The sequence below is a fragment of the Hypomesus transpacificus genome, chromosome 11, assembly GCF_021917145.1.
Source record: "Hypomesus transpacificus isolate Combined female chromosome 11, fHypTra1, whole genome shotgun sequence".
Taxonomy (NCBI): Eukaryota; Metazoa; Chordata; class Actinopteri; order Osmeriformes; family Osmeridae; genus Hypomesus; species Hypomesus transpacificus.
This window is the reverse complement of record NC_061070.1, coordinates 14,939,722-14,961,935: the sequence shown is the minus strand read 5'-3', so window position 1 is coordinate 14,961,935 and position 22,214 is coordinate 14,939,722. Positions and strand designations below refer to the sequence as shown.

Genomic DNA, 22,214 nt, shown 5'->3' with positions numbered 1-22,214 from the left:
CACACATACACACACACAAACAAACATACACACATACACACACACACAACCCCCCACTCACACACACACCCCCGTCTCAGTGGGGTGTGTGGTTTCATCCAGTTTCAATGTCAGTTGCTCCACCTTAACAGACAACTACTCTCCAGCACACACATTCAAATGCACAGTCACACACATACACACACACGCACGCACACACAATATGAAGCTTGATAGGTTGGAGTGTATAGGAATGTTTCTGTGATGCCACAAGCTGTGTCCTCTGTCAGTTTGGGCTCTGTCAGACATGTTACTCATGTTGATGAGGCAGTCACCTTGTCTGCAAGTGGAATGAACAGGCCAACCTTGTAAAAGAGACTTGCGGAAGAGGAAAACCTTGCTGACAAGGTTTGGCCTTTGAATAGAATGTTAGAAGTTTGGGTTTATAATCCAGAACACTGGAGAAGGATCCCTGTTGGATCTTCTAGAGTTCATCTCTGTAGAACCAGCTTGCCACCACTCTTCCCTGCTAGTGCAGACAGAGTGAAAGCACGTCGTTTTTTTCCAGTGCTGGCCAACTGGTCTGAATACCTGTCACCTCTCCAAGCTTGCCTAGTTATTTGTGAACACCCCTAGGGGGGTGATAGAGTCTAAACGACAGTCGCAGATGAAATGAGTTTGGATTCCCCGATTTTCCATTTCCGTATTTTTAATCGGGACACTTTGCAATCTCTCCTTCATTCCCTCAGTCTAAAAATCACCTGCTCCCCCCCATAGTCCAGCCAGCGTCAACCGCCCCTACACACGCACACACACACACACGCACCCCAGACCCTCTCACCTCAGCATGCCGATCTGTCTCCCTGCCCCCCCCCCCCCCCTTTTACAAACCTGCCACAATCACAGCTGCCATTATGCTGATGAAGGCCCACCTGTCACACACACACAACGGTGGGGCTGAGTGGGCGGTCTGTTAGCACTCCTTATGTGGTCTCCTGGGTCATTTGTACATGAGGGGGGAGGAGTTGGGTTAGAGTTAGGGGGAGGAGTTGGGTTAGAGTTAGGGGGAGGAGTTGGGTTAGAGTTAGGGGGAGGAGTTGTTTGGGGAAAAGTGTGACTCTTGAAATGTGACTTTAGGAGTCTGGGGTAGCCATGGTGATAGAGGGAGAAAGAAGCGGGCAGAGACAGATATGAGGGGGGTGGGGGAGTCGGGGATGGATGGATGGGTGGATAGATGGGTGAAAGTGGTCGATAGGTGATTGGTTGACAGCACTCCCTGCCCAGGCCCTCAGCTCTTTAGCGGAACGTTCCTCGGCCTGTCCTTAACTAGACTGGTGTATTGATTAAAATGCTGATGCACAAGGCTGTGCCAGCCTGTGCCAGGCTCGCCAGGGCCGCCCAGCGGAGTACGGGGGATGATGCGCCAGCTGCTGTGTTGGTTTGCTGGGGGGTCCACCGAGACACCCCCCCCCCCCTCCATCTATCATCTCAATATGGCGCAGGGAGCCAGTTTGTGTTGTGTTAATTTCCTCCAATAAATCAGTAATTATTGCCGTCCTGTCCCTGCTGTTCCTCCCGCAGCTGTTTTTCCATTTGTCGAGAGAGCGAGTGTTCTCGGAGGAACGCACGCGCTTCTACGGCGCCGAGATCGTCTCCGCCCTCAACTACCTGCACTCCGCCAAGATCGTGTACCGGGATCTGAAGGTAAACAAAGATGAGGGGGACAGTGGTGGGTGAGGGGGGGGGGGGGGGGGGGGGGGGGGGGGAGGTGGTGGGGGGGGGGGGGGGGGGGTGGTGGGGGGGGGGGGGGTAAGGGAGGCAGCAATCAGATATTTGGTGAAGTTGTGAGTGCTCCTTTCCCAACATGCATCTCTGCCTTTCATCTGACATGAGTGGAACGGGGGGATGGCAGGAAAGAGTAATTAAAGACAGCAGAATTAAGGGAGAGAGTTTAGGGAGATGGGCTTTTGGGGAGCATGTGAAGTCTGGCGGGCAGTGGGAGATGACACAGTCAGTCTGTAGCTGGCGGTCTTGGAGCCAGGCAGACAGACTGCAGCCAAGAAAACTACACAACAGCTTCAGCCATTAGAATGAAAAGGGTGAATTTCAGATCCAGAGAACCTAAAGTCCTCACTGTCTGTTAGTGGGCCTGCCTGCTTGTGTTTGACTGTGTGTGTGTGTCTAACAGTAGACAGAAGAGAAGGTGAAACTACGTATGTATTTTACCCTAGGTGGCAAAGTAGCCGACCAGGAAACTGCACGTGTGATGCCACGTGGGTAATGTATTTTTATCTTTTCTCTTCTTCAGCTGGAGAATCTGATGCTTGACAAAGATGGTCACATGAAGATCACAGACTTTGGTCTCTGCAAGGAGGGCATCACAGATGCTGCCACCATGAAGACCTTCTGTGGAACGCCAGAGTACCTGGCACCAGAGGTCTGTCTGTCTGTCTTGTCTGTCTGTCTGTCTGTCTGTCTGTCTGTGTGTCTGTTTGTCTGTCTGTCTGTCTCTCTGTTTGTCGGTCTCTCTGTTTGCTTGCTGTGGGCCCTTTTTGATATTGACAAATTGTCTTGTGAAGGTTCATGGAAGACAGACCGTCACCAGATTATGAGTTATTGCATTTCAGAAAGTAAGACTGGTTTGTTGGCCCTAGGACAGCTACAGCTGGATCCAGCTCACAGCCAGCCCTCTCTAGTTTCCCTGCAGGGGGAGGTGGGGATGCACAGTACAGTGCAGACAGGCTGCGATGGTGAGTAATGTACAGCAGGCAGCTACAGTGTGGAGCGTGGTGACTCCATGTTCTTGGCTGGGATCCATGCTGTCCATCAGCCACTCCCACACCTCCCACATGTTCTATAGGGGGCGCTCTCCATGGTCAGGCAGAGGAGGCGCGCAGTCAGACTGCTGTCACATCAAACCAACGCAACGGTTGGCTGTCTCATGTCAGGATAGAAGAAGCAGCCAATCATGTGTGTTTCAGCAGTGTTTGACCCAAGGATCTACTGCATATGGATCAAGGTTTAGTAAAGTTAGACTTGAGGCAGAGTATAGTAGGGCCACCATTTCTGGATCTGAACTAGTGTAAGTGAGGTCCTTTTCACTTCTAGGTCAAACTGCTTCCCCTATGGTGCCCCTCCCAGCCCTATGCCTGGACCTCCTGTCCGCTGAGAAGAGTGCTCTGGTGAGGGGAGGGAGAGAGAGTGGGTAGGTGGAGAGATGGACATACAGAACAAGAGAGAGCAAGAGAGAGAGAAAAAGAGGGCTGAATATATATTTCACTTGAAAAAGAACGTGGAGCTATTTGGCGCAGCATTCCGTTTTTTTTGTGTGCGTTTTTTTCTGCCAGGAGATGATTTGGGTGTTGGTTATTTTTCACGAGAGTGTGTGATTGCAGTAAAAAGTCCCGGCTAAACACAGGCAGATGGTGGCAGATGGGGGAGGTTGAAGAGAGGTGGTCGGGAAACCTGGAATCCTACACTGCTCCGTGCGCTCTCCTTCACTCCCTCCCTCTCTCTCCCCCTCTCGCTCTCTTTCCTGCGTGCTGGTGTAAAAATAACACAACACACTTGGCGCCAAGACCCAGAGATGCAAAGTAGCAGGGATTAAAAAAAAGAGCGAGAGAAGATGAAAAGAGCTGGAAAATATTCCAATTCTGTAGGGTTATCGAAGTGAGATTTGGAGGGCTTTTGTATTTGTTAGTATGTGAAATCTGTTCTTTTGCCTCCATTGAAAAGGGGCTAATGAGAATTGAGATGGTGGGGTTATAGATTCTCTTAGTCAGTTTGTGTTTCAGTCCACAAGCTCAGCTAATATTTATATTGAGAACAAAGTATCAATCTATTGGTATTTGATCACTCAATTCACACAAATACAGTGCATAAAATTTTTATAGGATTGAAATAATGACATCCTCCTCATCAAATGGCCCAGATTGTGTGAAGATGTACAACTTTTATCAACAACTCCGAAACAGCTACTGAAGCAGTTGTTTTGTGTAATTGTTGTGTGTTTGTGTGCACAGAACTATATTTACATATGTGGGCATGCCTGTGTGAGACTGCCTGTATCCATATGCTAGTGTGTGTCTGTGCGTGTGTAGGCCTGTGTGTGTGTGTGTTCCTTGGGCCCCGCTGGGTATCTGGCCTGGTGGAGCCACACGATCCCTCTGGCCGTCCCAGTCCAGCCAGGCCTGCCAAGGGCCCCCGCCCTGGGAGCAGCAGCCCCGCCACATGGCTGTCCGAACGGGGCCCGGGCCTCCTCCCCCAGGCCTGCCTCCCTCCCTCCCTCCCTCCCTCCATCCCTCCTTCCATCCCCTGCCTGCCCGGGGCTCTGGAACAGGGGCCGCCCCAACTGGCTCTGTGTGGATTAATCGCCTCCCCGCCTGCTCCCGAGCTGCTAGCGCTAGTCCCAGGACAAACTCCTCGCAGCCCCTCCCTGAGCAGACCCAAACACACACACACACACACAAATACAGGAACACATACTCATGTAAACAGACATACAAGTGGCTCACACACACACACACACATAAACGTGCTCACATACTGTCCATACATCTAAACACACAGAGGCCCGTAGCTTAGACTGGAAATCATTCCGGCACTGAATGTGTGTGTGCGCGGGCGCGTGTGTGGAGTTGAACATTGCATCACTCCGCTTCCCCTTGTCATGCTGCAGGTGATGAAACGACATTAAACATGGAGTTGTGTTCCGTCTAACTTTCTGAATTTGATGAGGAGGATAAATATTCCATCTGCTGTGTGTGTGTGTGTCCTGGCTGAGCCAGTGTTCTCCCTGCAGCAGTGAGCTCCAGCCAGTCAGGAGATGTTGTGGAGCAGCTTCGCCATGCTGGTCCGCCATCTTGATGAGCACAGCTCCACATGAGGATCGCCAGCTTTTCTGTTAACTATCTGAGTTAGGCTGATAAATCACTGATTCTCTGGGATTATCCTCCTTAGTTACAAAGCCACTGTGCTTTGCTGTGTTTGAGCTGTGTGACTGTTGCCCAAGTTCAGTAAAGCTGAAGTTAAGGCGACTGAGAGAGATATAGATATGAGAAAGAGAGAATAAAGTAGAGAAATTGATGAATTTTACATGAATATGACAAAGACGACCTCACTTTTCTGCCTGATAGTTAAGAGTGTGTGTGCTGTGTGTGTGGATGTATGTGTGTGTGTGATGATTAGCTAGATGTGCAGCATATGCTACTCTGGACTCTCTCCAAAGCTGCCTGTCATTAGAGAGACATATTAATCAGACCCTACCTTAACCTGGGATAATGGCTCCGGTTCTCCATCCCTCCACCTCCCTCCCTCGCTCCCTCGCTCCCTCGCTCCTCTCCAAGGTGAGAGACCGCACAACCGAGAGAAAGAGGGAGGGGGAAAGAAGCAAATATAGAACACGGCAAACAACTCTCGATGAAAGGATGGAGGAGAAGGCAGGATCGAAAAGCAGGCCAAAGACGTAAAAGGGTCTAGAGACATAGAGAGAGGACGACAGAGAGCGGGCCGAGCTTGTCAGGTAAAGCAGCGATGGCCTGTCCCAGATACAGGGCTTTGATCCAGGCGTGACTCCTGGTGCCCAGCCCCTCTCCCAGCCAGGTACCCACCTCTCAGGTAGCAGCGCCCCTGACCTGGGTGGCACTGCACCACGATGAGGCTTGCAGCAGCAGTCAAAGCGAGCTTCCTGTCCAGCCTTGCCAGGTAGAGTTCCTGTTGCCAGGAAAGGCTGGCAGGGACCACAAGGGGCATTTGTACCAGGGGAAAGAGCGATATTCACACCAGACCCTCTGAAAGCATGCCACTGCATGATTTTGTTCTCCCTGCAACTGTGGGTAATAGGGTATTTGGTCGTTGTGTGTGCATATGTGTGTGTTCACAGGCTTTGTGCTGTTAATGGTTAACCAGCTGGACATGGAGCTAGGAGCAGTCAGATCACCCTTGGACTGACGAAACTCTCTCTCTCTCGTTTTCTTTCTCTTTCTCTCTCTCTATCTCTCTCTCGTTTCCTTTCTCTGCCCCCCCCTCTCTCCCTCCCTCTTGCTTCCCATTTCTTTTCCCTTTCTCTCTCCATCTCTGTTTCCCTCTCTGCCTCCCTGTGTTGGAGTCATTAGTATGTTAAACACTTGGCTGTGCAGGATTCTGTACTGATGTGCAGCGTGTCTTTGGCAGGGGTGTTTGGCTACTGGCTTCTCTACAGCAGTTTAGCTCGCCTCCTCCCCAGCTCTGCAGTCTGTCTGTCCACTCCCTGACCTTGGCTGGAATGCCTGTCCTTTTTCACTGACCAACAGTCTGACTGGATATACTATATGCCTGCCAGTCCGTTGAAACAAAATACCTTTTCGTATGACTCATTCTCTGTCTGTCTCTCTGTCTGTGTGTCTTGTCTTCAGGTGCTGGAAGACAACGACTATGGGCGCGCTGTGGACTGGTGGGGTCTGGGCGTGGTCATGTACGAGATGATGTGCGGCCGGCTGCCCTTCTACAACCAGGACCACGAGAAGCTGTTTGAGCTGATCCTGATGGAGGAGATCAAGTTCCCCCGCACCCTGTCCTCAGACGCCAAGTCCCTGCTCTCTGGCCTGCTCATCAAGGACCCCAACAAGCGGTGTGTGTGTGTGTGTGTCTGGTGGGCTTATGAAATACAACTATATTCAGAGGATTCTTTTATGTAATTGTATTTTATCATTTTGCACTTTGTTTTGTTTTTTAGGCTTGGAGGAGGTCCAGATGATGCTAAAGAGATTATGAGACACAGTTTTTTCACTGGGATTGATTGGCAGGATGTTTATGATAAAAAGGTACAGGTTCTCAAAGTCATCTCGACACCTTCACACTCACAAACACACACCCCACACGCCACTCTAATTCACAAGGTGAAATTCTTACACACAGACACTCAGGTGGAGACAGAGAGCATTGTGGGAGGTGTGACCTCATATCTCCCAGGAAGTCTCGAGGGGGGGGTGATGCTTGTGTGACCCAGGTGCTTTTCTCCCCCCCCCAGCTGCTACCTCCCTTCAAACCTCAGGTGTCTTCAGAGACTGACACCAGGTACTTCGACGAGGAGTTCACGGCACAGACGATTACAATAACTCCCCCTGAGAAATGTGAGTTTTGGTACTCGTCTTATGTTTTTCCGTGAAGGTGTGTGTGTGTGTGTGTGTGTGGGAGAGTGAGAGAGGGGGAGGACAGAGGGGGAGGGGTGAGAGGTTGTTGTTTGGCACTCCACTCAGGTGTGAAACATGCTGGTAAATGTCACCCAGGGAACATAATTTCAGAGTTTTTTTCTTTCCTGATTGGTGATTGGAAACTTCTTGTATAAAACCCGATGGTATCGCAGAGCTAAGCCAGCTTTTATATCTGGCTAGAATGCAAACAATATATGTGTTAATGGCAAAGATATTTGAATGTCGGGTATTAGTAGGTCAGAGTGTTCGACGCCAACAGTATGGTGTCAAATATGAGTTTCAACTTCCTGTCCCGTTTACTTCCTAGTTGACGAGGACGGGATGGAATGCATGGACAACGAGAGAAGACCTCATTTCCCCCAGTTCTCCTACTCGGCCAGTGGTCGGGAATGAGCAGAGTGACATCACCACCCCTTGAGGTCTTCACTTGACGACGAGACTAGTCGACTCAGCCTGGCCTCTTCCTCTTCCTCTTCCTCTTCTCCTCTGTCTGTCTGAGATCCATCATTCCAAAAACCAGACTGGCAGAGCCGTGTCACTGGCAGTCCTGTGTGTGTGTGTGAACAGAAAAGGAAGAGCGCGATTTGGCTACTTCAAGCAGAAGGTTTCCGGTGTTTGGCTTTTCTGTGGCTTGTCCAGGTGCTCTCAGAGCCTTGTCATTCTCCATGGAACGTACATACAAACCATCATCCGTGTTTTGCTCGTCTAGGAGAAATGTAGTGTATTTGTTTTGTTTGAGGAGTTACAGGAATCTAAACTGCCAGTTTTAGTTCTCTCAGGACCACACACACCATCACCAACAACAAATAAACAGCAGTCTCTCTCTCTCTCTCTCTCTCTCTCTCTCTCTCTCTCTCTCTCTCTCTCTCTCTCTCTCTCTCTCTCTCTCTCTCTCTCTCTCTCTCTCTCTCAGTTAAAGGTACTATTTGCTGTGCTTTGCAGAGTATATAGCAGCCAGTACTACTCAAACAGGGCTCAATACTCGACCAACGCTCAAAACCTAGGATTCTGGACTCCTGTGTCAGACAAGCTGTCATCTGTCGTTACTTTTATCAAATTTAGTCTTACGTCTTGTTTGTTGACAAAGCTGTGATTTAATTTTTTCCTGTGAAACCAGCCATCAGTTTTAAACACTTTGGGATTGCGCTCTGCCAATACTCAGTTTTACTGTGTAAACGTGTGTGTATGTGTGTAGGATTTGAAAGGGCCCGAAGGCACAGCAGCACTGTTGGCTGTAAGCCTCCTGTGAATCTGAACTGTGGCATTTAGGAAACTACAGTACGCCAACCAAGATGCAGTTCAAACTGTGGTGACAGAGAAAGAGTAGAAACTCCCATGTACAATGGTCCCTATGGCTCAGAATGTCCCCAGGTGCGGTCCACTCTGCAGACGTGTCAGTCCCTACAAGACACACGTCATCACAAAAAGCAAACGTCATACCACTCTGCTATCGGTGAAGCTCAATGTTAGTTGTCGATCTTATGGCGAACAGCAAGATGGTGGCTGTCTACTGCCAGTATAGGACCTGGAGACAAAGTATCTTCTGGGGTTTGAGGGCAGAGACGTTGGGGACAAGGGGGTCAACAGAGTGTGATGTTCCACAAGGGAAAGGTAGACCTAGTACCTCGAGGAAAAGGATAAAGAACTTGACACTCACAGGACTGATGTCTATATACCGTGAGAAGGCTTATCAGACGACAGTGGTTCATTTGTAAGACAGTTCTGGCTTCTTCATATTATGTTATTTATTTGTTAGTGATTTTTTTGGTTTCTATAACATCATATTATATTGTAATTGTTGTATTGTCCAGTTTTCTGAATGAACAAGGCACCTCTAAAATGGCTGACGAATGTAGATGATCACATGACCACAGTTATTTTTTGCTCTCATTTTAATACTTTGTTTCTTTGTTCTCTGACCAAAATGGGATGGCAAGAAGATCTGTTAGCGATTGTGTGTTCATGTTTTCACGAGACATGTTTTCTCTCCTCGCACCAACCTGGGGTGCTCTCTGGAGCTGACCTGGGGTGCTCTCTGGAGCTGACCTGGGGTGCTCTCTGGAGCTGACCTGGGAGGCTCTCTGGAGCTGACCTGGGAAGCTCTCTGGAGCTGACCTGGGGTGCTCTCTGGAGCTGACCTGGGAAGCTCTCTGGAGCTGACCTGGGGTGCTCTCTGGAGCTGACCTGGGAAGCTCTCTGGAGCTGACCTGGGGTACTCTCTGGAGCTGACCTGGGGTGCTCTCTGGAGCTGACCTGGGAGGCTCTCTGGAGCTGACCTGGGAAGCTCTCTGGAGCTGACCTGGGGTGCTCTCTGGAGCTGACCTGGGAAGCTCTCTGGAGCTGACCTGGGGTGCTCTCTGGAGCTGACCTGGGAAGCTCTCTGGAGCTGACCTGGGGTGCTCTCTGGAGCTGACCTGGGGTGCTCTCTGGAGCTGACCTGGGAGGCTCTCTGGAGCTGACCTGGGAAGCTCTCTGGAGCTGACCTGGGAGGCTCTCTGGAGCTGACCTGGGGTGCTCTCTGGAGCTGACCTGGGAAGCTCTCTGGAGCTGACCTGGGAGGCTCTCTGGAGCTGACCTGGGAAGCTCTCTGGAGCTGACCTGGGAGGCTCTCTGGAGCTGACCTGGGAGGCTCTCTGGAGCTGACCTGGGGTGCTCTCTGGAGCTGACCTGGGAAGCTCTCTGGAGCTGACCTGGGAGGCTCTCTGGAGCTGACCTGGGAGGCTCTCTGGAGCTGACCTGGGGTGCTCTCTGGAGCTGACCTCGGAGGCTCTCTGGAGCTGACCTGGGGTGCTCTCTGGAGCTGACCTGGGAAGCTCTCTGGAGCTGACCTGGGAGGCTCTCTGGAGCTGACCTGGGAAGCTCTCTGGAGCTGACCTGGGGTGCTCTCTGGAGCTGACCTGGGAAGCTCTCTGGAGCTGACCTGGGAGGCTCTCTGGAGCTGACCTGGGAGGCTCTCTGGAGCTGACCTGGGGTGCTCTCTGGAGCTGACCTGGGAGGCTCTCTGGAGCTGACCTGGGGTGCTCTCTGGAGCTGACCTGGGAGGCTCTCTGGAGCTGACCTGGGGTGCTCTCTGGAGCTGAGGTCTCAATAGTATTTCCTCTATCGGCACTTTTTAGAGGTGGCGTTTTAATGGTGGCGATACACTGCTGTTTAACTGCATTATACTAGAAACCAAACCCAGTTGAGAGGCATCTTTACAGACCGGAAAGTGATTAGTTGAGTAGGAGTGATGTATAAAAAGAGAAGAGGAAAGAGGAAGTAGTTCATGAGATGAGGGAGGGGGGGGAGGATGGATGGATTTGAAACAGATGGAACAATTTGGAAGAGAAGAACAGAAAGGGATGGATTAGAGATGAATGGAGGGGGAAGGAGAGGAAGATGGATAGAGTGGTTAAAGAATAGAAGAGTTTGGTAGACAAGTGAATGTGACGGTATGAACCACAGATAGACCAAAGCTGACGTGTGTCTAGGGCTAGTTTGGTTAACACAGCAGCACACATTCCCACATTGCAGTCTAAACGGACGTTGTTCGAGTGTTTGTAAACAGTTTGATTGTGGACCAGTGACAAGAAGGTTCAATGGTGTGGTGAGAACATGAGAGATGGTATAAAAGACACTCATAATAAAGGATGTCTATCTTGGGACAGAAAATACTATGTACTATAAATATACTTTATGAAAATGTAATGGAGTTTTAGAGCAGGCATGAGAGGTTTGAGACGAAGGTTCACAGGAGGTTGGGTTGTAAGGTTTTCATGTTTAGTTGTTAGAGCGGTGTAGGTTTGTTCGATTTGAGGCACACTGCAGCACTGTTTTGTACTCAAAATCACAAAGATGTAGCTTTATGGTCAGGTGGGACCCTCTGCAGATTATTCTCAGTAAATCCAGCACATTGAAAGAATATGAAGGTATTTTCACCCAGGATGGTCCTGTGGTTCATAATATCTTTGTACTGAGTTGTGTGTGGGTGCTCAGTTTGGTCCAGTGTTTGATCTCATGTCTTCCTACACAGTCTTAATCACGTTTATTTCTGTGTGAGATATCAGTGTAGCCACCAGGGAAAACAACATCTAGATGTTTGGCTCTAAGGTGATTTATTTGAAACAAATGTTTGTATTCATTGATGTTTTTTTTCTTTTTCTTAATTGATAATTAACTTTTATTTATTTATTTTTGTTTTTATTTATTAAATTCTATTTAATTGAATGTGGTTGAATTTATTTAGTATTGTTTTGGGTCTAAAGGTTATACGGATTATCTGCAGTTTAGTTTTGAAGAATTGCAGGGTTGGCTGGTGGGTGCTGTGCAGCTCTTATTGATCTGTCCTGAGACACAAGTGAGAAAGGGAGGTGGGGGGGTGCATGTAGAGGTCCTCAATGACACGACATTGGAGGTCCAAAACCATCATACTCTTTAGAATCCATAGCAAAAAAATTAAATAACATATACAAAAAAAAAAAAAAGTGAAACTAAAACATTTGAGCTTTGCGCCTATGGCAGCACTTTCATATTCACTACTTCTTTTTATATAATCCATAGAAACATTTCCCTATGCTTGGACATAAAAAGAATACATGCTAATAAGAAAGGGGATGGAGAGGTGGAAACCCATCTTCATCTACCTCTGTGGGTCTGTAAAGATGTCCTGTGTCTGCAGAGTGGGGGGACCGCTGTGTGGGCCATCCAGACCAGAAGAACCACCTAGCAACAGGTGGCCTGTATTAGCCCAAGTGGAGATCCAGTTCTGTGGGCCTTAAGCCTTCCCAGGACTCGTTCTCTGGTCAGCAGCTACTTCCTCCAAGGTTAAAGGTTAGAAGTAAGCTGAAATGAACTCTGATTGGAGGTGGAGGGGCTGATGAACTCTGATTGGAGGTGGAGGGGCTGAAATGAACTCTGATTGGAGGTGGAGGGGCTGAATGATATCTTTGACTCTGATGGATGTCATTGTTCAGTCCTTACTAACTGCAGGGTGATATTTTACACCTGAACAGACACACAATTTGCTGCTACTGTTTGTATTGTCTACAACAGATTCTCTTGTTATCTTGCTCCTGGTAGTGTATTATGAAAGAGCATGAAATGTAAAGTATTTATTTAAAAACAAGAGACCAATCGGTAAAAAACAAAATAAGCAAAAAAACGTCTATAACTTGTAAATTAATTTCCTGTCCATGTAGCTTTAGAGTGTGACACCTCGCTAGCTCAGTCAGTGAGTCAGTCAATCGCAAGGTTCATGTTCAGGTCCATTGTGTGGGGTCAGATGTCAGGGTGGAGAGACTAGACCTGATGAGTACAGAGACTAAACTGTCATATAGGAGATGCGAACAAGGTTCCCCCGGCAAAAATCCGTTTTTGTACACTGTACATCCTTAGTATTTTTACACGTAAAGGTAAATGATAGGATGCACCTTATTTGACTTTGTACAGATGGCTTAAATAAAGCACTATGTCAATCTACTAACAGGCAGTGTGGTCCTTTGACTTGAAAAATATGTTTGTGTGTGTCTGTACAGTATGTATTTCAGAGATGTCAAAAGTACACACATCCTTCACTCAAGTAGAAGTACAGATACTTAAGTTTAAAAAGACTTGTAAAAGTTGAAGAGCAGAGTGCACTTTCTCACTCGAGTTTAAGAAGTATGGGCTCTGACATATACTTAAGTACAATTTAAGTAACCATTACTACTACCTGTTTTAGTGTCACGCTGCTTACTGGACCTTACATCATATTAATACAAAATACACTCCATATAGATGCAGCGTATTCGCCAGAAATCTTTTGTGACACTAGCAATTTCTAACATCTCTCATATTTGTCCATGTGTGATCAGGAATGTTTATATTCTCTGTCATGTTGACATTGCTAAATCCCTGTCTCATCCATAACATTCTTCTTCTTGTTGCCTTCTGCCTTGCTCCATGGTAGCTTCGTAAACTAACTTACATTTGTTGTGCGCAGCGTGATGGAAATGAAAAAAGGTGCACAATGACAAGAAATTATATTGATCCAGAGCCATGTATAGATCATGCCACCAAATACAGATTAAAACTAAGGTATCAAGCCTGGGTTGAGAATGGCAGAAGTAGAAAGTAGAGATATTTGTGAAAGTCAAATGTTGTCCGAATTTTTTTTTTTTAAGGAAAGTACTGATACCAGAAAAGTGTCCTTAAGTACTTTGTTACTGACAAGTACATTTTCGTAAATTTGTATTTTGTACTTTTACTTCCCATCTCTGATGTATTTATATGTTATATGTTTATATACATACAGTATGCAAACATGGGTGTATGCATATGTATGTGTATTAATTGCATAACTATGATCCCAGTTTTAGAAACATTTATTCAAAGTGAAATTCCTAATTAAGAATCACCTTTTCGAATTTGATTCTCATATAAAAGCAAATACACTGTCAGCTAATACAGAAAAATACAAATGTTTTCTAAAAAACACAATTACAAACACTGCTCCATAATTCACGACTAATACATAGAGTTTGACAAGTGTTGCAGAGGGGGATCTCTGAATGATGGGGCCTTCTGTTGCCAGGCATCAGCTATTGGCACTCGGTAACTGAAAAGAGAACAAAAAGGTCAAACACACACATCGCCAAACGACTCTCTCTTGCTGATGGCACACACACACAAATACATCTCTACCTGTATGCGTAGGTTCTGCATCTCCTCATTGAGGACGTGCCGTTCTTGTGTAAGCTGGTTCTGTCTGGCCAGCAACTCCAACACCTGCTGGGCACTGGACTGGCAGTGCTGGTCTAACTGCTGGAGCCTGCACACACACACACACGCACACACACACACGCGCGCACACACACGCGCGCACACACACATACACAAAGGATATATAATACAACTGCTGTTGACAATATAAAACTATGGGTTGATGGGAACATCCTCATTACTGCTCCAATAATGAGTTCTCCCAGGCTCTGAGCCACCATGTTTCTCCCTGCTGCAGCCCAGTGACAATGAGGCCTTTCATCCTGGGGTTAGGAGGGGGGTGAGGGGCATTGGGGGGGTCATAGTTGTTCCCACCAGCCCATTCAAATATCTCCTCCTCCCCTCCTCAAGTAAAACAAAGCTAACTCACAGGCCAGGAATGCACTACATTAGCATACGCATCCAGCCGCACGCAGATACACACTGAAGCCCTGATGAGAGTGTAGTTTAGTCTGGAGCCCTGGATCCAGGCTGCTCGCTTGTGTGTTTGCTGACCGTCTCACTCGACATGTAGAGAGGAACTGTCCTTCTGTCTGCTTAAGAAGTTCCGTCTCTCGATGTCCTAGATCCACCACTTCACTAAGGGAGGATGAGATGGAAGGAGAGGAGAGGAGGGAGGGGGGAGGAGAGGAGGGGGGGGGAGAGGCCTCTAGCTGTTGCTGCAGGGGGAGACAGATGCCCCCGCCCTGCTGGCAGTGGCACTGCCGTCTGTGCAGGGGTAAGCCACCCCCCCCTTCCCCCTGAAAGCCCCCCCCCCCCCCCCCCCCCCCCCCCCCATGAGAGCTGGAGCAGGCGGGGGCTGGCCAGCTTGTCCCAGCATCGGGCCTGCTGTGCTGGGGGCCGGAGCTGCAGCCTCCACAGCCTGGCACCAAGCTAACAGGACTGGGCAGCATTATGCGTCAAAGCCCCCCCCCCCCCCCACACACACACACATGCCGCCCCCCCACACAGCAGGACGTTGCCACGTCAACCACCCAGAGCACACTGCCCCGCTGAGGGTGAGGGTGACACGCAACCGACATACCACACGCACACGCTGAGAGGAGCGCCGGGAAGCTAAAGTTCTCTGTTTCTGAGGACGTATGATTATTTTAGACCCTTACATAGTAACAAGAAACGACAAGTGTTCATGTTAAACCGGCTCCCCATCCTCCTTCCCCTCCCCTTCATCCCCCTCCTCCTCTCTGAGCAACAATCACTGACGCTGTTCTGTCTGTTTGTTTGGTCACGAATCTCGCCGTTGTGTTTGGCTGGCGAGGCCCAGTGCAGAGCAGCCAGTCCAGTCAGACAAGCCAGTTAATCAGCGGTGACGTATCAGTCAAGCCACTCAAGTCAAGACTGGTACTCAACACGGCCTATTGCATTAAAGCACAGAGCTGTACAGCCTAACTCCAGCTCTCTCACAGTGTCATGTCCTCGGACAAGCTTGGAACCCAATTACAGTTCCTGCTCCCAGCCTTGCCCGAGCCCCAAACCCCAGTCCAATAGTAGCCCCAACCCCAACCCCTGACCCCTAGTCCCAGCCACAACCCCTGACCCCTAGTCCCAGCCACAACCCCAACCCCTAGTCTCAACCCCAACCCCTGAGCCCGAGTCCCAGCCCTGACCTCAGCGAGAGAGACACAACACTGATACAGTCTGTCTGCATCTTAATCTGTTACACAACCTCTCTGAGCCTCATCCTCCTTTGGCTCTGACTTCACTTTGGGGTGAGGCTGGAGCAAAATTGAGGCTGGAGGACCAGGCTGAGGGTGGGGTAAGGTGGGGAGGGAGAGCCAAAGGTAGGTAGGAAAGGAGAAGGTTCACGGTTCTGGAGAGGTTGAAGCTCAAATGGGAAATGCTAGGTTGAGGTCGGGGGTGAGGTTTGGGAGGGTAACAGGGGCAGGAGGGGTGAGTGTCGCTCCTGAGAGGGCCTCCACATGGGTTGATCCACCCAGCCAGTCACCAAGCCAATCCCATAATACCCCTGTATCCACTGGCACACAACTTCATTAGCTTTTTAAAACAGCTTAGCATTAGGGCTCTGCCCCCCTTTTCACATGCCAGCCAGGCTAGCTGGCTATCAGGCTGGTGCCCACTGCTGGGGTGGCTGAGGTGAGGAATTAGGGGGGAGGGAGGAGTTTGGGGGGGGGGGGGGGGGGGGTTAGGGAGGAGGTGGTTGGTTGGGAGGGAGTAAGGATGTGGGCTGAGGGGGTTATAGGGGAGTGAGGATGTGGAGAGGGAGGTTGGGGGGGGGGGGAGTGAGGATGTGGAGAGGTAGGTTAGGGGGGAGTGAGGATGTGGAGAGGGAGGTTAGGAGGGAGTGAGGATGTGGACAGGGAGGTTAGGGGGGAGTGAGGATGTGAACAGGGAGGTTAGGGGGGAGTGAGGATGTGAAAAGGGAGGTTAGGGGAGTGAGGATGTGGAGAGGGAGGTTAGGGGGGAGTGAGGATGTGGACAGGGAGGTTAGGGGGGAGTGAGGATGTGAACAGGGAGGTTAGGGGGGAGTGAGGATGTGGAGAGGGAGGTTAGGAGGGAGTGAGGATGTGGACAGGAAGGTTAGGGGGGAGTGAGGATGTGGAGAGGGAGGTTAGGGGGGAGTGAGGATGTGGAGAGGGAGGTTAGGGGGGAGTGAGGATGTGAAGAGGGAGGTTAGGAGGGAGTGAGGATGTGGACAGGAAGGTTAGGGGGGAGTGAGGATGTGGAGAGGGAGGTTAGGGGGGAGTGAGGATGTGGAGAGGGAGGTTAGGGGGGAGTGAGGATGTGAACAGGGAGGTTAGGGGGGAGTGAGGATGTGGAGAGGGAGGTTAGGGGGGAGTGAGGATGTGAACAGGGAGGTTAGGGGGGAGTGAGGATGTGGAGAGGGAGGTTAGGGGGGAGTGAGGATGTGGAGAGGGAGGTTAGGGCGGAGTGAGGATGTGGACAGGGAGGTTAGGGGGGAGTGAGGATGTGAACAGGGAGGTTAGGGGGGAGTGAGGATGTGAAAAGGGAGGTTAGGGGAGTGAGGATGTGGAGAGGGAGGTTAGGGGGGAGTGAGGATGTGAACAGGGAGGTTAGGGGGGAGTGAGGATGTGGACAGGGAGGTTAGGGGGGAGTGAGGATGTGAACAGGGAGGTTAGGGGGGAGTGAGGATGTGAGCTGAGGACGTTAGGGGGGAGTGAGGATGTGAACAGGGAGGTTAGGAGGGAGTGAGGATGTGGACAGGGAGGTTAGGGGGGAGTGAGGATGTGAACAGGGAGGTTAGGGGGGAGTGAGGATGTGGAGAGGGAGGTTAGGGGGGAGTGAGGATGTGGAGAGGGAGGTTAGGGGGGAGTGAGGATGTGAGCTGAGGAGGTTAGGGGGGAGTGAGGATGTGGAGAGGGAGGTTAGGGGGGATTGAGGATGTGGACAGGGAGGTTAGGGGGGATTGAGGAGGGTGGAAGGTTGGCGAGCCGAGTCTTAGACGTCCCGCTGACCTGGTGAAAGGACACCATCTGCTGGATCCAATGGCAAACTGGGAGAAAGACCAAGACATCGACACACACACACACACTTAATCAAAAGGTAGCAGCTACATATCGTTTTCTTGGTTTCCCATGTTATTTGTGTGGATGTGTGCTCATTCCTCCTCTTAAACTACACAGTGTCCAAGAAGTTCCACTGGCCGTGCTGTGTTCCAAGCTGGGCCTGATCCAGAGAGCAGACAGCCTCAGTGTGGAATACAAACAGCATGTCAGACCCCATTTCAACATTCCTCTCTGAAGGACACTTGAACACACCTTTCTGTTGGACAGCCTCACAAAGTTAGTCACATGAAGCTGACCTCTGCTTTCAGACATAAACCTAATTACCACTCACACACACACAGATTCGCTCGCATGCACACAAACAATCCTGGCACCACGGTTGAATTCACAGGTAACCAGGGTATACTTTGTTTGTGCAGTGTGTGTTTGCTTGTTTACAAGAGATCCACGAGAGACTGTTGTCAGCTTTGTACAGTTAAGTGTGTGTGTGTGTGTGTGTGTGTGTATGTCCTACAGCCATGTTCCAGGAGGAGGGAACCCCATATTAAGTGTGAGCGTGACAGGGGAACCTGCAGACAACACCGAGCCCCTCACAGGGGAGAGGAGGCCCAAGTCTTTGGTGCATCCCAGGGGCGTGTGTGTGTATGTGGGGCTGCCATTAGGCTGGCAGGCTTTACCTTGCACTGGAGTTCTAGCCTCCAAATACAACTGGCACTACACTACCCACAATCCCCTGGGGGCCACACTGTTAATGTAGTGGCTAATCACGCTGGATGTTGCTCTGGAAACATGCACACACACACGCGCACGCACGCACTACACACAACGTAAAGTACTCAGGATCTGCACAGGTCATTTACAGTCCATCGCCCTCACCTATGTCGATCTCGAAATCTCTCTTATTTTTCTCAATCGCTCCCACTGCATAACAGATTCTGCAGTTATGCAACATTCATATCAACCTCAAATCTGGGTATCAGAGGCAGGGGGGGGGGGGGTCTGGCCTGGGGGGACGAGGGGGGAGTGAAGAATGCAGGCAGACTGCCTTGGCTAGCCTGGTTAAAACAATACCGCCAGGGGCAGCCTGCAGCTGCTCCACACACACACACACACAACCATACAAGCTCATACCCCAGTTCATATCTAGAACGGCACTGAACTGATGTGTGTGTGTTGGTTCTGTGGGATCTGCCTAGCGGGCATGAACCAACCCCCCCCCCCCCCCCCCTCCCAACCTGTTAGGAACAGAGAGGCCTGTTGTTGCTCGTGGTCTCATTCATGTTTTATCCTCATGTCCTCATTTCATCTGAGAGGGGAGCGGGGGAATGGACTTGTTAACACAGCACCCAGGAGGCCAGGATCAGATCTGGGTGAACTATCCCATAGTCCTCTAGACCTATCCCATAATAAACCACCTATAGACCTACCCTATAGACCTATCCCATAGAACTCTCTTGAGTCTAGACCTACCCTAGGGTTCAGGTATGGGCGGTACTAGTTTTAGGAGAGTAGGCTATTACAACAGAAATGAACTTAACTTCAAACTCATTCAACCAAGCCGACATCAAAGTTCTAATGGTTCATCTGAGAGGGTGAGAGTGTGTGCGTGTGTGTGATGAGAGAATGGTGGTGCTGTGTTAGGAGTTTGTGGCTGTTGATCTGATGTTCCGCTCAGTAACGCTCCAGCTTGCACGCCCCTGGGTACAGCCTTGCGCCTGGGCTGTAAAACTGTATGTGTGTGCGCTTTCGTATGTGTCCCAGCATCAGAGCTGTAAAGCCACCGTTTGACAATGCTCTTTCAGCAAGCCGCCCTGCCGTGGCCCCCGGCAACAAAGGCCAGCTGGGTGGAGGAGAGAAACAGAGGGAGGGAGGGAGACAGAAAGTGTGACTCTGTAGCACCACCCAGAGGCCAGTGGAAGAGAGGCAAGCCACAAGAGAAGGTACAGACCTCAGAAGAGAGAGAGAGGGCTTTCGTTACGACAGGAAACAACAATGTCAACCAGGGAAAAGGAATCTGAATACAAATTTTAAAACTTTACAATTTCACATGAATGTAAAACAATCTTGTGATTCTTCTCAAAAGTTTTGTTATTGCCCTACGTACAGACTGTCACCTTCACAGCCTGCGTTCCAACACAGGCCATCACAGTATGGATATCAAGCCTTCAAAGTATGGTAATAATCCACTCATCCTTCACCACTTCTGCTACCCAACCATATGATCCCATGCACAAAGACAGAAACACACACACACACACACATACCACATACACACACTCCTACATATCCTGGCCTCTGCCAACTTCATTTGCAAATGAAAAGTTTGAGGAGAGTCTTCTTGCTTCTGGGGGATGGCAGCTCAGTGTGTGTCGTGGGAGGAGAGAGTGTGTGTGTGTGTGTGTATGCGTGTGTGTGCATGTGTGGCAGGGAACCAGATGAAGCAGCCTCGGCCCGAGGGCCGACGTCTCCCCCCGGCAACAGCAAGCCTGTTCCCAGCCTGCCGCGACCATTTGTTCCATTAGCCAATCTCCTGGAGCCCTTCTCATCCACACAGCTCCAACAACTGCCTGCTCTCTTCACACACATGTCCCTTCATCCATCCCTCCATCCCTCGCTCCTCTCCTCCAGACGCGCACACCATCTTTCTTTATGGGGCCATATGGCCCACAGAAGCCTGTAGATTTAGCAGCACATCTGTGCGTATACATTACCGCCTCTCCTTAAAGGGCCGCCAAGCAAGACGCCACAGTGACACGCACAGTGACTGTGTGTGTGTGTGCGTGCGCGCGCGTCTGAGAGCCGAGGGAGCGTATTTGTATGTGTATGCAAATGTGTGTGAAGGTGTGTGTGTGTGTGTGTGACTGTGTGTGTGTTAGTGATAATTGGTGCAGCAGCATGCTGGCAGCTGCGGGGGTGATAGTGTTTTATGGATTTGTGTGTGTGTGTGTGTTCAGACAGCGAGGCGCAGTGGATGAAGAAGTTCGGAGGCTGAACCAACAAGTGAAGGGAAGAGGGCAGAACCAAGTCCAGCACAGTCTAAGCCACTGACCTGCTCTGTCCAGATACAATAACAACTCTCAGGATGTGCCTGTCATCCAGACTTTACGGATCACTCTCGGAAACCTTTCAGGGATTAGGAGAAGTTCAACTGTACCTGACTAGACAGTAGACTACCCCACCCAGCCTGTGCTGCATTACGAGAAGATCTTCTTCTTTCTCCTTCCTCTCTCACACTGAGGAAGAGGACCAATCAAGCGGGCGGTTTGGCCAGGTCCTGGCCCCAGTCATTCATCTTCATCCAACACAACCTCTCTATTGGTTCATCCTTTGTCAGGACTGAACCCTGTTTAATAAATCATTACCATACTGTATATTTTGTTTTGATGTATTCAAAAGTCTACAAATAAGATAATTATTTTTTTCCCTTTTAGTACAGTAATGGTACATACAAATTAAAAACAGGTTACTTAGGTTTAAATTTGTAAATTTAAGTTGTTCCCATGAAGTACATAATACATTTATAGTATTTCTATTGTCATTGCTTAAACTAAAGGCATGCACAAATGAGCATGTCCTCTCCCTGTACACAACGGGTGAATGTCAGCGCTACCTTGGAACTGTCATTTAATCTCAGCAAGAATAGAGCACAAACAACCTTCGCCCATTTAAATGCATTTAAATAACAGCAATACAAAGGATAAACTGTAATACCGACATATAAAATACGGATTTGTACTAAAAACAACCATATTTCCCTGAGAAAAAATACATACATGTTCTAAAATTGTTCTACGTGGAATAATATTGTTTTCACAAAATAATTACCGGTACACTAAATTTAAATCCTACACATCTAGGATCTATTTAATGTTCGTTTTAATTCACGCCGGCTTTCATTCTGAATTGCCTCCCTAATCTCTGGGCAAAAAAACAGAAATACATACTGAGATAAATAAATAAATTAGGAAGCCGAGCAGCATAACATTGTGTGCTAAAACCCCTGTGTAGCTTGGCATTCTGCTCCAAATGTAAAAATAAATCAAGCTGATTTTCCAAATGTTTTGTACGTGGCACGCTGTTGAGATTCTTCGCAGCACAGATTGTGCCCCGATCGAGAATATCTGAGTGGGGCGAGCTCTGAGTATTGGCGTGATCTTGGCGTGTTGGGCGAACCCGTGTGCACCAGCTTGTTAACACATACACCTTAACCCTCCAGTGCCAAGGCGAGGTGCCCTCAGTGCACACGTCACTCACACACACACACACACAATATGTATAGACCCAAACACACTCAGTCTCAAAGGGCAGATAACACTGGAGAATAAAACATCCTGTGACAAGGTGGACTGGAAAATCAAATAAACTTCTACAGTTGGGAGAAGATGGTGTTTAGGAATTGTAATAAGAAATCATTCAGAGAACGGAGATGTTGAATGGCTGAACATCATCTGACAGTTAAATGAAAGGATGTTAATAAACAATGATATTCATTCAATGAAAGACTGATCAGATTAATGAGAATTAAATTTGATCTTAATCTCTTTCACAAAATACATTTGTTCGATACACGTTCAAAAAACAAACGATGGAATTGGTAAAAGCAAATCCCCATCTCTCTCATTTCGTTGCAATTTTTGTGCAACTACTTGCTTTTTGGTTTTATCTGCAAGTTAGTTGGTGTTAACCATATGTGGTACTACATTTGGAGCAGCGGACAGTGTGTATGTGTGTGTGTGTATGTGTATATGTGTATGTGTGTGTGTGTTGCAGAGCTAAGACAGCCTCTGTGACGCCCGCACAGCCTCGCCCACGCGGGGCTGCC

At 49.1% G+C, this 22,214-nt stretch overlaps 2 protein-coding genes across 4 annotated transcripts in view; one reads left to right on the top strand and one right to left on the bottom strand.

Annotated features, from left to right (window-relative positions):
• Window positions 1–8,012, top strand: part of LOC124473588 (RAC-gamma serine/threonine-protein kinase) — a 35,106-nt gene extending 27,094 nt beyond the window's left edge. For both annotated transcript variants that reach the window (XM_047029179.1, XM_047029178.1), the window contains 6 exons: window positions 1,561–1,683; window positions 2,288–2,416; window positions 6,372–6,586; window positions 6,692–6,779; window positions 6,986–7,088; window positions 7,477–8,012. In XM_047029179.1, coding sequence (XP_046885135.1) covers window positions 1,561–1,683; window positions 2,288–2,416; window positions 6,372–6,586; window positions 6,692–6,779; window positions 6,986–7,088; window positions 7,477–7,562 — 744 coding nt within the window. In that variant the 3' untranslated portion in view covers window positions 7,563–8,012. The remainder of the gene's footprint in view (window positions 1–1,560; window positions 1,684–2,287; window positions 2,417–6,371; window positions 6,587–6,691; window positions 6,780–6,985; window positions 7,089–7,476) is intronic.
• Window positions 8,013–13,498: 5,486 nt separating this feature from the next.
• The window catches only part of sdccag8 (SHH signaling and ciliogenesis regulator sdccag8), a 30,148-nt gene continuing 21,432 nt past the window's right edge, over window positions 13,499–22,214 (bottom strand). For both annotated transcript variants that reach the window (XM_047029176.1, XM_047029177.1), the window contains exons 17-18: window positions 13,830–13,956; window positions 13,499–13,743 (exon numbers count right to left, since the gene is read on the bottom strand). In XM_047029176.1, the coding sequence (XP_046885132.1) occupies window positions 13,723–13,743; window positions 13,830–13,956 (148 nt within the window). In that variant the 3' untranslated portion in view covers window positions 13,499–13,722. The remainder of the gene's footprint in view (window positions 13,744–13,829; window positions 13,957–22,214) is intronic.